Raw genomic sequence first — 14,754 nt, forward strand, 5'->3', positions numbered from 1 at the left:
GGGAAGATTAAGGGTGAGACAAGCTGCTGCATTAGGGATGCAGTGATCCCCCAGAAATAAGGTACTGTAGAAGTCAAGGCGGATCAATAAAGGTGACAGTAATGTAAGGAAGGACTTTGTGCAGTAATTTAAGAAGAAGAAAGCAGGTGGCAGGTAGTTTGTTCACCTGGGCTGTTAACAATAAATCCTAATTGAAGCAGAAAACTAAATTCCATACCTGGGGGGCAGAAGTTGGGTCACTTCCAAGGTTGTTGGCCTAGAGATGTGGTAGGCAGGTCTAAGTGGGGTTCCAATCTGAGATGATTAAAATGTGTCTTGTCCAAACGAGGCTGCTGCAGGTAAGAGCGGCGAGATGATGGGGCAGGCTAGGGGGATTTCGAGAGATGACCACAAGGGAAACTTATTTATTGAATTTTCCCTTGTGATCGTCTCTCAAAATCACTCCACCCCCACCCCCCCTCCCCCCCGGCAGGGCCCCACCGCTCTTACCTTGGCACTCATCCAAATAACTACTTTTAGGAAACATGTTATAAAGTTGTTGAAAGACATTCATGCAATTGCCTGGAAGGCAGAAGGTGGTCCAACCTTCACAGAGTGGAGAAAGGACTTGGTAAAACGGATAGCAACTGAGTGAGTAGCCATTTGTGTGTACAAAGTGAGCTCATTTTTTATAGCACAAGAGAGGAGAACCATATCAGCTCAAGTGATCCTCAAAAGTAACATCTCTCTCATACAGTGGAAGTGTATATGGTAACAGTACTATGTCATGCATATCTGAGGAACATGATGAGTTGGGTCTTAAAAGGGGAGAGGTGCAGTTTGGAAAGTGGAGGATTACTTGATTAGAGACAAGCCATTTTGATGTGATGTATTAGAGGACAATGACATTTCTTTGCTTTCCCTTGTGAAGAAACAGTGTACAAAGTTATAATCATTTATGTATGTGCTTTGGAATGTTTCCAGGACCAAATACATAAAATGTAATTAGATGGTGAAACTCACCAGTGAGATCAGCCAGGTCAGCAGAGCATGGTAGATGTTGGCAGCAGATATGGCTGTCTCCTGGACGCGCCCACCAGACAGCCCAGCACTGGCCACATGCCCACAGCTGGACATCCAAACTGTCATGAGGAGCATCTCCTGCTTTACTGGTGCAGCAGCCGGCAGCATGCTGATATCTGGCAGATAGGAAGACTCCTATGGAACAAAAGTGGTATCCAAATGAGAAAATGTGAATTTAGAAAACAAAAAGGAATTAGGGAGGCCAGTGCGAGAGGCAGGCATGGGCAAAGGAACAAGACAGAAGGTGGAGGAAGAGCAGGAGAGAGGTGGCTCAACTGGGAGAGAGAGGAGTGGAAAAGAGATACTTGAAAGGACGGCAATTGAGGAGGATATATTTGCAAACTATATACAGCAAGTATGAGAGGAAATCAGAAGGATAATGGATGCATAGGATAAGAAAAATGAGGATTAGAGATCAAGGAAAGTCAAAGTGTAAAAGACATGAAGAGGAATGCCAGAATACCTGGCTACAGAAGGCATATCTAGAAGAGGATGTAAGACAAATGGAGAGAGAAAAACAAAAGATGGGGAATGGTTAAGCACATTGGAATTATGCATGAGATCAGAAGGTGCTACATATGAAAAACAATTATTTACTTTTCATGCAGCATTGCAAGTCATGTTGATAACTTTTCACTCTAACAATACTTTTATTAAAAAAACGTTCAAGTAAGAGTTCCTGGTTTAAGAGACCTGTTCTTGCACATTTATTCCAAATTTCATCTTGGAGTACTTTTCAATGTTATTGTTCATATTTTCATTGTTGAATAGTAAGCTTGACTGACATATCTTAGAGCTGTTGAAGAATTTTATTCAACATTTTCAGTTGCAGAAATCCTGCCGACCAGATGACACGCAGGTTGGTCTGACAGAGCAGATCACAGAGCGAATGAACGGGCAGGCAGAGTGGAGAGTGGACTGAGAGTGGGCCAGGACCGGGAGTGGGTCGGAGCTGCCGCGCGGAGCTGCCGCGTGAGCCTCGAGAGCCATAGCAATCTCGCCATCGAGCCAGCAGAGACAGCAGAGACAGAAAGTGGCCCGGGGGGGTCAGGAGCCCAGGCACTTTATCGCGGCTCCTTCGCACCGGCACCGGCACAAGCGGCGCTACAGCAGGTGAGCCCCTCCCCTCCCCGCCCTGCACTGCACTGCAGCCACGAGCGCCGAGCTGCAAGCGCCGAGCGCCAAGCAAGCATCAAGCGCTAAACTCCACAAAAAGGAAACACAGAGACTAAAGCCGCTGATTCTACAGAAGCTGTTGAGCGCCGCCATAGCCATCACTGTGTCCAGGGGCTTGTGGCTATTGTGGCTTGTGGCTACCAGAGCAGCCGACCGTGAGCACCGGTGGCATCTCTGAAGGTGGAGTCGGGAGTGGAACTCAGGAGCCGGGACCACAGTGGTGGTACAAGGCCAATTAGCAAAGTGAAAGGAAGTGCTGCGGAGTGCAGGGCTGCACCGAACTGCATTGATCAAAAAAAGAAAAAAAACCCTGAGAAGCACTCTGCACTTGGCGCTCTGCTCCTCTCCACCGGACACCCCCCTTATTCAGTGCAAAATAAGCAGACGAGCAGCAATAGCAGTGCACGACCCCCCCCCATGAATGAGGGAGGGTGAGGGAGAGCCTCGGTGCAACCACAGACTATTAAATGGCACCATTAAACAGAGCTCGGGTGGAGCACGGAGGGTGTTGGAGCCGTGGCGACCTACAAGCTGGGCTAATCTAACCCACCCTATTCCAAACATCGCCGCGGCAGAGGGTTTCACCGACTAGCCCATCAACTTCCCTCCGAGCCTCAGCCACCAGAGGGCTCCCCTGCCAGCTGCCGTGAGGGCGCCGCTAGTATAAAACAACAAACATAGCGAGAGCAGCAATACTCACAGTAGAGTAGCATTAATCCGGACACACGTCCTGCCCCTGCAGTGGCTGGGTCTTGGGAGCAGGAGAAATCAGGAGCAATTTGGATCTGTCCCGGGATCCCCACTCTTGGTGGAATATAGAGATGAGAACAAGAAACTCGAACCTCTTACAACGCCAAGAGAAACCTCGACCTCATAAGACAGCAAAGCGCCTGAAGGAAAAAATGCTTTACTCCTCCAGTGGGGGGGCCTCAATGGGGTCTAGTCACAGAGAAGAACCAGCAGAGGAGGAGGTGGAGTTTAAAGAAGAGGTGGAGGTGATTCAAATTGGAGACACGATAATAGCACCATCCCGGGCAAATAAGTCCCATCAAGGACAGACTACACCTCCATACGGGCCAATGCCAGACAAGGGCTCACTTTCATGCAGCCACAGAAAAACATTGACCAATATCGTCAGTAATAGAGATATACGAGACTTCTTTTCCCACAGAACACCTACTTGTGCGAACCAGCAAGAGAACGCCTTATTTATTTCGGATACAGCTGCTGAACCATTGGAAAACAACACTTCCTTGAGCCCAGCGATCCCGCTATCACCAGAAATAATTATAGCAACGGATGGCCCTATAGATCAAATAAAAACAACACCAACAACGCCAATCAACAACGCTTGCCAAGCCAGCCCCCCACCTTAGCGATTCAACAGACCCGGGACACCCGAATGGCCACTTTAGCCGACGGCGAGATCGAAGACCAACATGCAACAGGGACGACCCACACCAAGGAGAGCAGCGCAATCAGTACTTCAGCACATAGTGCACACGCAGAGCCATTTCAAACATCAGCAATTCAATACCCAAACTTAGGTAGCCCTGGACTCAATCACAATGGCATTAGACACGGCCACCAAGGACAGGGGGTGGACCACACAATGGAAAGGCAGTCAGACAAACTTGATCATCACCTTGTGTTAATCAACGACGTACTGTCTTCAATGGTAAATGCCGCCATAATGCACGCCGACAAGCTAGATGTCCAGATAAGTCTCCTTCACACAGTCGCCGGACTGATATCCGGTATAGACTCCAAATTAGAAGATCTGAACTCCCTAATCCAACGCGTTCAGGCAAATAATATAGTTACACCCAAACCGCAGGACTGTGGATGTAGCCCCGTGCTGCTTTGCTTGGAAAAACTGCCCGGGATCATGAATACATTAATTGAAGACCTAAAGGTAGAAACCAGCAGGCAAAGAAGCAACAAAACTTTGAAGTTGATAAACAAGCCGTCAGTCCACCTTAACTGCAACAAAATCCAGCAGGACTCCACAAGGACGACAGCAGAGCAACCAAATAGGACACCACAAATAACTATAGATGAATGTAGCACCATTGTCAATGAACAAGCAAACTTAAACACTTTGCAGGAGTCAAGCCTTGACAACGGTCACTTATCTCGGAAAAACAAGAAAAAACTAAAAAAGCTAAACAAACAAAAAAAAGCAATTACAATCAAAATGGTTCAATCAGGTTATGGCTATTACCGGAAACCAAAGAGTCATCCACACACAGTAAGAATAACTCTGAGTCAAACACCCCACAAAAGTCATCATCCCCAGACGGAAACGTCATATGGCCAAATAACCTAGGTAAAACTAATCTTGAACCAATCCTTGGAGATAACATAAACGAAGGCACATGCCAACGGCCCAAATCCTGGGATAGAAGCGGCGCATCAAGCAGCGGGCACCCTAATCAACACGAGGAACAAACAATGCGGGTAGGTAGCCACGTCCCGCCAGAATCTAAGGCACTACATGCAGATAGCCCCCCGCCGATCACTACGAGGGACAAAGCCTTGCACAGCAAAGGTAAAACCTCAATAAAGGAAGCCAACCAGAGCATCGGCCGAAAGGACTCCCAAGACCTCACCAAGACTGTAGCACTTGGAGCAAGGGAAGTTTTACCCCCGACACTAAAATCGGACACCGGGAATCACGCAAAGGATGATGCCAACGTGATGGCACTGAAAATCCCACAGGATTTAATGAGCCAAGATTCATCTGCAAATAGGGCACATAAGAACCAGCTCCCCTACACACAGGATGACCTGAAACTATGCCTCCACCCAGAATATATCTCACAGGGTAAATGGGACATACTCAACCGTAGCAACCTATTAACACTCTTCACGAACATCCCAGGCCTGGAAAATATAAAGTCTACAGATATTGAAAGTGTCTCCTTTCTCACGCAAGGACCAGGTGATATTAACGAACCCACAGAACTGCTCTTTTCTAATTTAGACACGGTTCATACACTGAAAAGAAATAAGAACCTATTGGAAGACTGGGGCATAAAGATCATAAACCGACCGGCGACAAAATACCCCAAGCCGTTGTTGAAATACGTCCATTCGAAGCATCTAAACGATTCCTGGACACCTGGCACGCAAAGGGAGACTCTGTTAGCTGAGCCACAACAACCACCTATAAAAACACTCTCTATACTTCATGGGAGCAACAGTGGAACAAACCCAAAACTGATAAACGATGGGTTAATCAAGGTCACTACAAACCTGGGCAAAGGCACCCGGAGCTGCTCAATACAAAACAACGCTATTGAAGATTGGTCCTGGGTGCCCAGGGCCTTAACACCTTAGATGCGGCGCAAATATCCCTCCCCAGTGCTGCGCTGTCCATTGGAACTAGTGCTGAATGGACGTCCAATGGACGTGCGCAGCACTGGGGAGGTAGTGCTGCCGTCGGCCAACGCCCCGACGCAGCACTTAAGAGGTTAATTCACAACTCCTAACTTCCTCACCACTACAATCAGGGACAGACCAGTGCACCGACAGGCAGACTTATCAGGTATAATACAAAAAATGGAGATAATTGGTAGACATAAAAGGAAAGTTCCCTCTCACACACCTAGGGCCAGATGTACGACGCTTACATTTTGTTCCAGAAAAGGGGGTGGTGATGGACAGAGTATCTGAATTAAGCAGAACACTCGTACCCAGTCAACAGCCCATCACCACCCCCTTTCTGAATCCTTACATTTTGTGGCTCACAAATTGCGCCGCTTTGCGGCTCGTAATTTGCGACTCGCAATTTGCGACTCACAAAATGCAATATACAACAGTGTCACAGACACTGTTGGCGATTCCCAATGGGGTTGTAAATTGCATGCCTCATCAATATTGATGAGGCAACCGCAATTTGCTACCCCATTGGGAATGGCTAGTACTCCCACGGATGGTGGCCTGCTGGGGTCAGCAGACCACCATGTCTGGGACTGCTTTTTAAATAAAGCAGTTTTCAAAAAAATAAATGCAGCCAGTTTTCCTTAAAGGAAAACGGGATGCATTTAAAAAAGAAAAATGAAACTTCTCAGTTTCATTTTTTAAGGACAGGCAGTGGTCCCTGGGGTCCAGAGGATTGTACACAAGAGGATTGAACACAGAGGTCTACATGAACTGTCTCCTCTAGCTAATAAGATTGCTGTTTTATCACTATTAAACTTAAAAGATTCATTGGTCATCCACTACTGAATATCAAGAAGGCAGATGCTTGACTGGTTAGAGTTCAGTGGAACGCTGTATAGTGCTACTCTCTCGGAAGTGCGAAATGGAGGGAAGGAGACAGTCTGGGTGCAGATATCCTGGAATTATCTAAACAAAATCAAGACTGTGCCATCAGGTCCTTCAGCTGCAAGACAACAAATTGTGGTGGACTGATAGACAGTATTGGATGCTGTGAACAGATACAAAAGAGGCAGACCAGCAGTCACTCCCTCATCCGCTCAAAGCCCACCATTTTAGGATCAGACCTGACTCCAAGGTATGCCTGGCAGCACAGAATCCTGCATGGCACAAGTCAGGGAGCTTCAAGCAGTCCAGTGTGGTGGGAATCCTTTAAGAAACACACTTTTGCATGATTCTGACAGGGCTTTGAGTAAGGTCAAGACACAAATTTGCTAAGGCCTGTGGGGTCAAGGTCAGGTTTCTTAATCAGTGGAGTATAGATACCATTTTTACACACATAAGGGATACATCAGAAAAGCATGTGGTGTTAATCAAATAACAATTCTTACTATAGATGTCAGGCCCAATGTCTTACAAGATGGAGGCAGGGCATGGGTCATAAGGAGATGCTGATATATGACACAGCAATGTCTGGCTTAATATGGTTTTATTCATGGCCAGAAGAGATGAAATGGTAAGAAAAATGTGCCATGGGGAGCCTCATGATCAGGAGCCACTGAAATAGAAAGTTTCCTCTCAGATTGTAGAGAATTGGGAAAAGAAATGGCATGGTAAGTTTTCACAGAAGAGCTGAGATACCTCAACAGACAAAGTGGAGCTTCCAGGGTGGAGAAACGCGTTGACGATACCAGAGGGTTTGCAGGACATGTCAGGGGATGATTGAGTAAGTGAAATTACAAAACTTGACATAGCAGAGAGAAGAAGACCGTTCACTCACTGCATTTTCTCATCGGGTTATAATAAATGAAAATTAGAACATGGGTCAGAAAAACAATGTATCTAGGAGACCCAAATATGATGTCACGTGCTGCCTATCTTCAGTAAAACCTTAGAGAATAGGTATGGGTGGTTTTGTGGAAAGTACTTTTATCTTTTACATGATTTATAAATCTAAGGCTCAGATATATAAATTATGTGAAATATAAAAGTACATCCCACAAAACCACCCATATCTGTTCCCTCTAGACTGCTTCAGCTTAACAAGTTTGGGGGAGCTCGAAATCGATAACAAGCGTTTCCAGGGTTAGAAGACAATTTATGCACATCCCTATGAGCTTAGACAAGTACATTGCATTCCCCTCTTCTGCCTCGCCTTCAATACTTGCAAAGAAGCAGACTACTTGACGTTGCAACTGCAAAGCATGAGCGAAACAGGAGACAGTGATCAAAGATGGGAACAAAAAGGATTTCATAGATTACAAGTACTAGTATTAGTCTTGAAGTAGAATTTCCTTACTGCGTTTCCCGAGGCTTTGATATTCACAAATTTGTAAGCAATTACAAACTATGATTGGCTAGGATACCTCTGGGAATTCTGAGCTTCAAACGTATATGATTGCTAGGGAAAGATTACTCTGAAACTGGCATCAGTAGTAATGATAACAAAATGTCCACAAATAGTCAACTGAATGTCCTACAGATATTGTTTAGAAGATTTTCTCTTAAATGACAAAAAGACAGCCTTAGTTCCTTTGAGTTTCAGTGAAATAAGCCTACAAAAACGTTGTTGATGTTGCATTTTTTACTTTGCATCTGCCGTGTTCCAGATCAGTGTTTCTGAGGTATTGTTAGTTTGTAATGTGAGGTTGTTACGCTATCAACCTTGGGAAGTATGCCCATTTATGCAGCTTTGTTTGATAAATCAAATTTTACTTATAAGAAACTGAGAGATAATGCTGAAGTATCGGACCAGTGTGCAATGCAAGGTACAAATAAGACAGTGTACCTAAACCACAACTCTCAAACATTTGCTGCCCTTCTGGATGACTGGCACATTAAAATATATATATTGGAGGTCTATGGAGCACATCCAGTCTCCTTGTTGTACTGTGACAAAATATGATTCAATGTCAACTTTACATTCTTTCTTGCATAGGGCTTGTCCAATAAGTGGATAAAATTGTATATATTGCAACAGCAGTAGCTCGATCTTTTTTACTTCAAAATTGGGGAACTCAGATGATTCCCTCAAAGAAGGAAAGGCTACAGAAAATGAGATGAGTCAGAAGTGGTGAACAGTTATATGGTATACAAACGGGGGAGTTAGGAAATTTGAGAAGCACTGGGGACAATATTTTCAATCCAAAGATGCAAGAGCAGTTAGAAAGGGACTGATTAAATTAGTTAAGCTCTTTTCACTCATCCGATTGTAGTTACGGTATGATATATTCTCCCTTTTTTCTATCTGGTTTTAAGTCAACTGCATTTATAGTATGTAAAGGATATTTTGCTATGATGATATTCTCTCATTATAAGTTGTTATACCTCATGTATTTATTCTATTTATATAATATGAAATTTATATTACTATTGAAGACCACTACATGTAATTTATGATGAATATTCACTGTAATTTATATCTATTATACTGCAATACCTGGATCCTAATACAAAAAAATAATAATAATAAAAACCTTTACATTCTTTCTTCACATCTTTGTCTAATTTTCTCAAATTCAGGCTAGGTCCTTATTTGCTCCAGTCTTTTGTTGTTTGTTTATATATTATCTGTTTCTGCTTTCTATTTCTGCTTTTGATCAACTGATGTGACACATCATCGTAATATCGAAAGGCTGATAACTCAGTCATATGTCCAAATGCACTTATTTCGTGATTGGACACAACTTTTCTTCAGTTTCGAGGGCCCTCACTAAGGAGAAGATGTGTGAACCTATTTATAGAGTGAATGAATCAGTCTGCTTAATTCGGGGAAGAGCCCCATAAAAAACACGATTACCATTTAAGACATTTCGGCAAATAAAAAATGTTGCATGTATAGTAAATTCCTTCAATAGAATTAATATAAGGCAATGCAAGGTCTACTAAAACTGCTAGTTATCAAAGAGTTTACAAGTTCATACCTAACATTTTCCTCTTAAACTACACACAATAAAGAAATATACTCGGAGATCACACAATGACGGGCGAAGTGTCTGTATGCAGGTTTAAAATTTCTAAAGCCCAAAGAAATGCACACCGGGCATATCCATCTTTTCCTAGCCAAAAAGTTTGCAGAGCAGAAAAATAAAACATGATCTATAGTTTCTACAATACACTCATAGTGCAGATTGTGGTGTGCTCAGTGGATTTGTCCAACTTACTTGTGAAACTCCACAGACCCAATACTCCATACCAGAATTACGTAAGAAATCATTTTGGCGTGAATCGGGTGCTTTTAATCAAGAAATGGGTTGTATGAAGGAAATTATTTCACTTCTAGGAACTGGGCTGAAAGACTTCCTTTCATTCCATTTGTCTGGCTAAGGCCCACAATACAATCCCAAAAACCCTGCCTACATTTGGGATCAGAGGACCCGGGGATCATGCCTGGGTCTAGCCACAGGGATTTCAAACCCAAGGTTGTAAACCGGCCTTTGACGCGGAAAAGCCATGGCAAGGTGCTAGCTTGAAAACAGCAGCCTCTTGCTCCCAGTGGCCAGTAGACACTGTGCCATAAGTATAACTGAAAAATACAGCCATTTTCTTTAAATGAGAGAAATTTAAAGTGCAGAAAATGTTTCTATATTATGAACATTTTTGCAGTTTAAATTTCTCCCATTTAATAAAAAAATATTGTATGTTTATGCTATAAATGTAACAGTTTTTTTTCTAAAGACAGTGGTCCCCAGACAAAAAATAGTTGAAAGACAATAAATATAGACCCAATCAGTACCATATTGTAAAAATCTGTCTAGCCGGACAGAAATTTAATGTGCAATCAATTCAATATTTACAAAGAATAAACAAGAAGAAGTTTTAAGTGGGATACAAGCCTGTATCCAACTTTAGCAAGAAAGACGTATAACATAAAGTGAGGGGTTCAGGCAAGGGAAAATGTTTGTTTTCAGCACATTTCTCATAGAACAAACAGAATATACAGTAGTCACCATTACACATAAATTAGGACATTTTAAACAAGCGTATATGGTGTACAAGGTGTCAACTGCGTTTCAATCCCTTAAGAAAATACTGGGATCATCTTCAGTAACCAGAGATCTGGCAAAATAATTATTTTTAGTGGCTAAATCATGTGTATTTTCTATCCCCCAGATAAATCTCCATAAAGGGCGGCTGATTGTAGCTTCACTCTATAAATTTCCAGTGAGGGGGACACAGGTTTGGTGTATGAGGCCCGAATAACTCTTCCCCCTCGTGACATTATGGCCCGATTTATTGATATTTGGAGCTTCCAGGAAAGAGTATTAGCAATCCTAATATCCAAGTAATCAGAAGAAGTAACCTTATCTAGACAAATTTCCCTGCATTCAATCTAATTTTCCCCTTAAAGACTTGTGTGGATTCAGGACTATGTACTTAGTCTTGGTAATGTTTATTTCTAAACCACTAGATACTCAGAAAGTATGGAATCTGTTCAGCAAGTTCAGGGGGCCCTTTGGTGTGTGAGAGATTAATACGTTATCATCAGCAAAAAATCAGTGTTGGTATTAAAACACCATTTAATATTAGCGCATCATGGAAGCAACTCAACAAGATATTGCTATTGTCATTACTTGATTGATTGCTTTATTTCGATATGCATATATCATAAAAGCGGTACAAAAGATAAAAACAGCATATCAAAAAAAGTATGACTGTACATTAGATAAAAGAGTAAAACACATTTGATCAGCATAAATTAGTTAAAAAAAGAATTACATTGATATGGACAGTCTTCTAAGTCTAATCAACCAAGCCCATTTTAAAAACTTGGCAACAGCACAAACAATAGGAGGGGCTGTGTTGGTTAAAAGAATCCGAAGGGCAACAGAGTACTGGCGGGTACCTAATTCTCTGCAGATAGGTCCAAGCCAACGTGATCTGGGGCGACCATAGTCCGGGCATTCGAAGAGAAAGTGAGGCACCGTCTCTGGTTTATCGGGACAAAGAGCACAATAGCGTGATGAGGACTGGGATTTATTCCACCTGGAGCAGAGGTCGGCCAAGGGTAGGGTTCCTAGGCGGAATTTGATGTACAAGGACCGGTCCATGGCGATTGTTATTATGTCCATGTACGGCTCGTAGGCGACAACATCTTTTATCAGCAGAAAAGCTGCGGTGGTTTTGCAGTGCTGCTGATTACTGATGCGCTTCACACGAACCCACTCCCAAAAAAGTTTTTTTAAGGTCTCCTTCGGGGGGGCGGAGTGGCTATGCCAACAGGAATCCAGGCCTAGGTCCCCTAAAAGATGTTTAATGTCCTTCAGCCATTTAATCCTGTGCCAACCGTCGGAGTGCATCACCTCAGCTAGGCCATCGGCATAAGGTTTTAGCTCCGGTACCCTCCACAGGCGAGCCCAGAGCAAGAGGGGTCGAAGACGGGCCTGATCCCTTATAGCTTTACAGCCAGTATCCATGAGCACTGGGATAGTCGGACTACTCGATGGAATGGCAAGGAGATCTTTGATGAATTTGTTTTCGGCCTTGCTCAGTAGATCCACTTTGCCCAGGCCCCACAGTTCGGCTCCATAAAGTGACGCAGGGACCGCACGTGCTTTATATATGTCAAGTAGAGGGGCAACACAGTGTTTTGTTGAGTTGTTGAACTCCTTAAGGAGGGCCCCTCCCACCCTTTTGTGTGCCATTGTCATTTTATTGATGTGGGCGGTCCAACTCAACGCGTCATTAAGTCGAATTCCCAAGTAATCGAATTCTGCCACTCTTTCAAGGGGTATAGAGTTCAGAGTGGGAGGGCGGCCAAGTTTGCGAGGTGGATGCATAACTAGGTACTTAGTTTTTTCCACGTTAATGACAAGTCCCTTGGTGGTGCAAAAGTCCTGGAAGCGATTCAGTAGTGTCTGGAGACCCTGGGGGGTTTTAGAGATGAGGAGGGTGTCGTCGGCGAACAGCAAAGTTGGAATTTTTACGCCTCCCAAAGTGGGAGCGTCTGATGGTTCGCCGAGTAGATGATCTACCACCCCATTGATATAGAGGGAAAATAGGGTGGGGGCCAGGACACAACCCTGCCTTACTCCCCTCTCGACCCTGATCTTGTCGGTCTTTTCCCCATTCAACCCCCATCTGACCTGGGCATAGGTGTTGTTATGCAATTTGATAAGGAGGTTTAGTAAATACGGGGGCATCCCTAGACCGTGTAGCACCCTCCAAAGTTCCTCCCTAGGAACCAGGTCAAAGGCAGTCTTTAGGTCAATAAAGGCCAAGTAGAGACTGCCTTTGCCTAGCTCCACCACCTTCCAGTGTAGTAGCAGGAGCCTAAAGACCTGTTCGATAGTTCCGGTGCCTGAACGGAACCCGGCTTGCATATCGGACAGGATGTGGTTATCGTCCACCCATTGTGAGATCCTCCCCAAAATGACTTTCCCCGCTAGTTTCTGGCTCGAGTCTATTAGGCTTATGGGCCTGTAGTTCCCAGGTAGATCCCGGCTGCCCTTTTTGTAGATGGGGACGACCTCAGCACCTCTCCAGGAGTCTGGCACAGGGCCTCCCACAACGATTGCATTGAGGAGTGCAGAGATTAATACCCCCCATTCTTCCGGATATGCTCGGAGGATATCGCCTGGTAGTCCATCCGGACCAGCTGCTTTTAGTGGTACCAGGGTTTTAATCTGCTTTGTGACATCCAAAACAGAAAAAAGTTCCAGGTCTTGAGCTAGAGTAAAGGGCGGGGGGTTAAAAGGGTCGTTTAGTGTGCCTTCAGCGGCAGAGTAGAGTTTTTGGAAGTGGGAGAACCATGTCTGGGCATTGATGGTACAGGTCCTCAGGGTGTCATCGGGACGGTTCCTATTGCCCACCAAGTCCCAAAAACCTTTAGCATCTTTCCCACGACTCGCAGCCAGGAGGTCCTGCCAGAAGTTGTCCTCCCGCTCCATCTTGGCATTTTTTTGGCAGAGTGCATAGTGTCTCCTGGCCACTCTAGTCCTGGATGGTAGTTTGGACTTGACTGCTTCAATGAGAAGTGCCTTTGCCTCCCTCCACTTCTGTCATTACTAAACAAGGCAAATAATGTTGGAGCAAATTTGGTTCTTGACATTGGACCTGACAAAGTCTATCTTGAGGCTTTGCTAGGACCACTATAGTTCCACTCTTCTCCTAGCTGGAATTTGAGGTAACAGGATTGACTTATATTTCCTTCCAGTATGTTTGGAATATGTCTGGGTTATTGAATATTCTGAAGTCAGAATTTTTGAAGGAGTAGCCATATAAAGATACCTTTTAAGGAAGGACTATAAGACATCTCAACGCTGAAGCTGATGACGACATGCGAAACGAAAATGATGACCTTAATGCTGTTTACATCAACTTGATGATATTGATGATAAACATTATCTATAATTTTAATGTCAACACCCTTGTAGTTGAGTCCTTAATCTGAAGCCATTTCTGAACAAAGAAACATAGAATATAGAAACATAGAAAAAGAACAAAATATCTGATGAAACCACTAAAAAAGAAAGCAACAAGAACAGAGTAAGTAAAAGTTTTGTTTTGGGGCAGTCTAAGGACAACAAGCCCCAGGAGTTAGCCCTGTGTGACAAGAGGTGGGGAGCCCGTTCATCCCGCCGGTTGGGCACTTAAATCAGGCCTCTCCACTTCCCACAGCGCAGGATGTTCTATCGTGCTCTGGACTAGAAGCTCCAGGAGTAGCCCTGTGAGAAAGAAGGCGGGGGAGCACGTTCATCACACCGGTGGGACACTTACTTAAGGCCTCTCCCCTGCCATGCATGGGACATGCCTAGATACAGCCTAGGCCAAGAATGGGCCCGTCTGCCAAGAGCGGAACCATCTGCGCCCATCCAAGCCCAACGAGGCCAGGACAGGGCCTTACTCTTAGCTCGAGCTTCTTTTTCTTGTGACTTCTGTGATTGCAGTAAGAACCTTCCTTGTAGTTCTATAATTTCTAAAGTGGCTGGTTTTATGCCCAGAGGCAACCAAATATGGGTAAGTGGAAATTAACTCAAGGCCCAGTTGGGAAATGTCTGAGGAGCTTAAAACCCACAAATGCCATAAACAATTGTTTATCTTACGCTGTGGGCTTAATAAACAATGACATCATTAACGCAGAAGCAAGAATGGATGTGACCAAACATGCAGCCAATGAGGCTTTGCGTAGCG

At 44.2% G+C, this 14,754-nt stretch overlaps 1 protein-coding gene across 1 annotated transcript in view; it reads right to left on the bottom strand.

The window, feature by feature from the left end:
• DNAAF8 (dynein axonemal assembly factor 8) overlaps positions 1 to 14,754 on the bottom strand; it is a 1,006,155-nt gene that overhangs the window by 690,904 nt on the left and 300,497 nt on the right. Inside the window, exon 10 of the mRNA XM_086939618.1 lies at positions 1,003 to 1,197. Coding sequence (XP_086795744.1) covers positions 1,003 to 1,197 — 195 coding nt within the window. The remainder of the gene's footprint in view (positions 1 to 1,002; positions 1,198 to 14,754) is intronic.

The sequence above is a fragment of the Lissotriton vulgaris genome, chromosome 10, assembly GCF_964263255.1.
Source record: "Lissotriton vulgaris chromosome 10, aLisVul1.2, whole genome shotgun sequence".
Taxonomy (NCBI): domain Eukaryota; kingdom Metazoa; phylum Chordata; class Amphibia; order Caudata; family Salamandridae; genus Lissotriton; species Lissotriton vulgaris.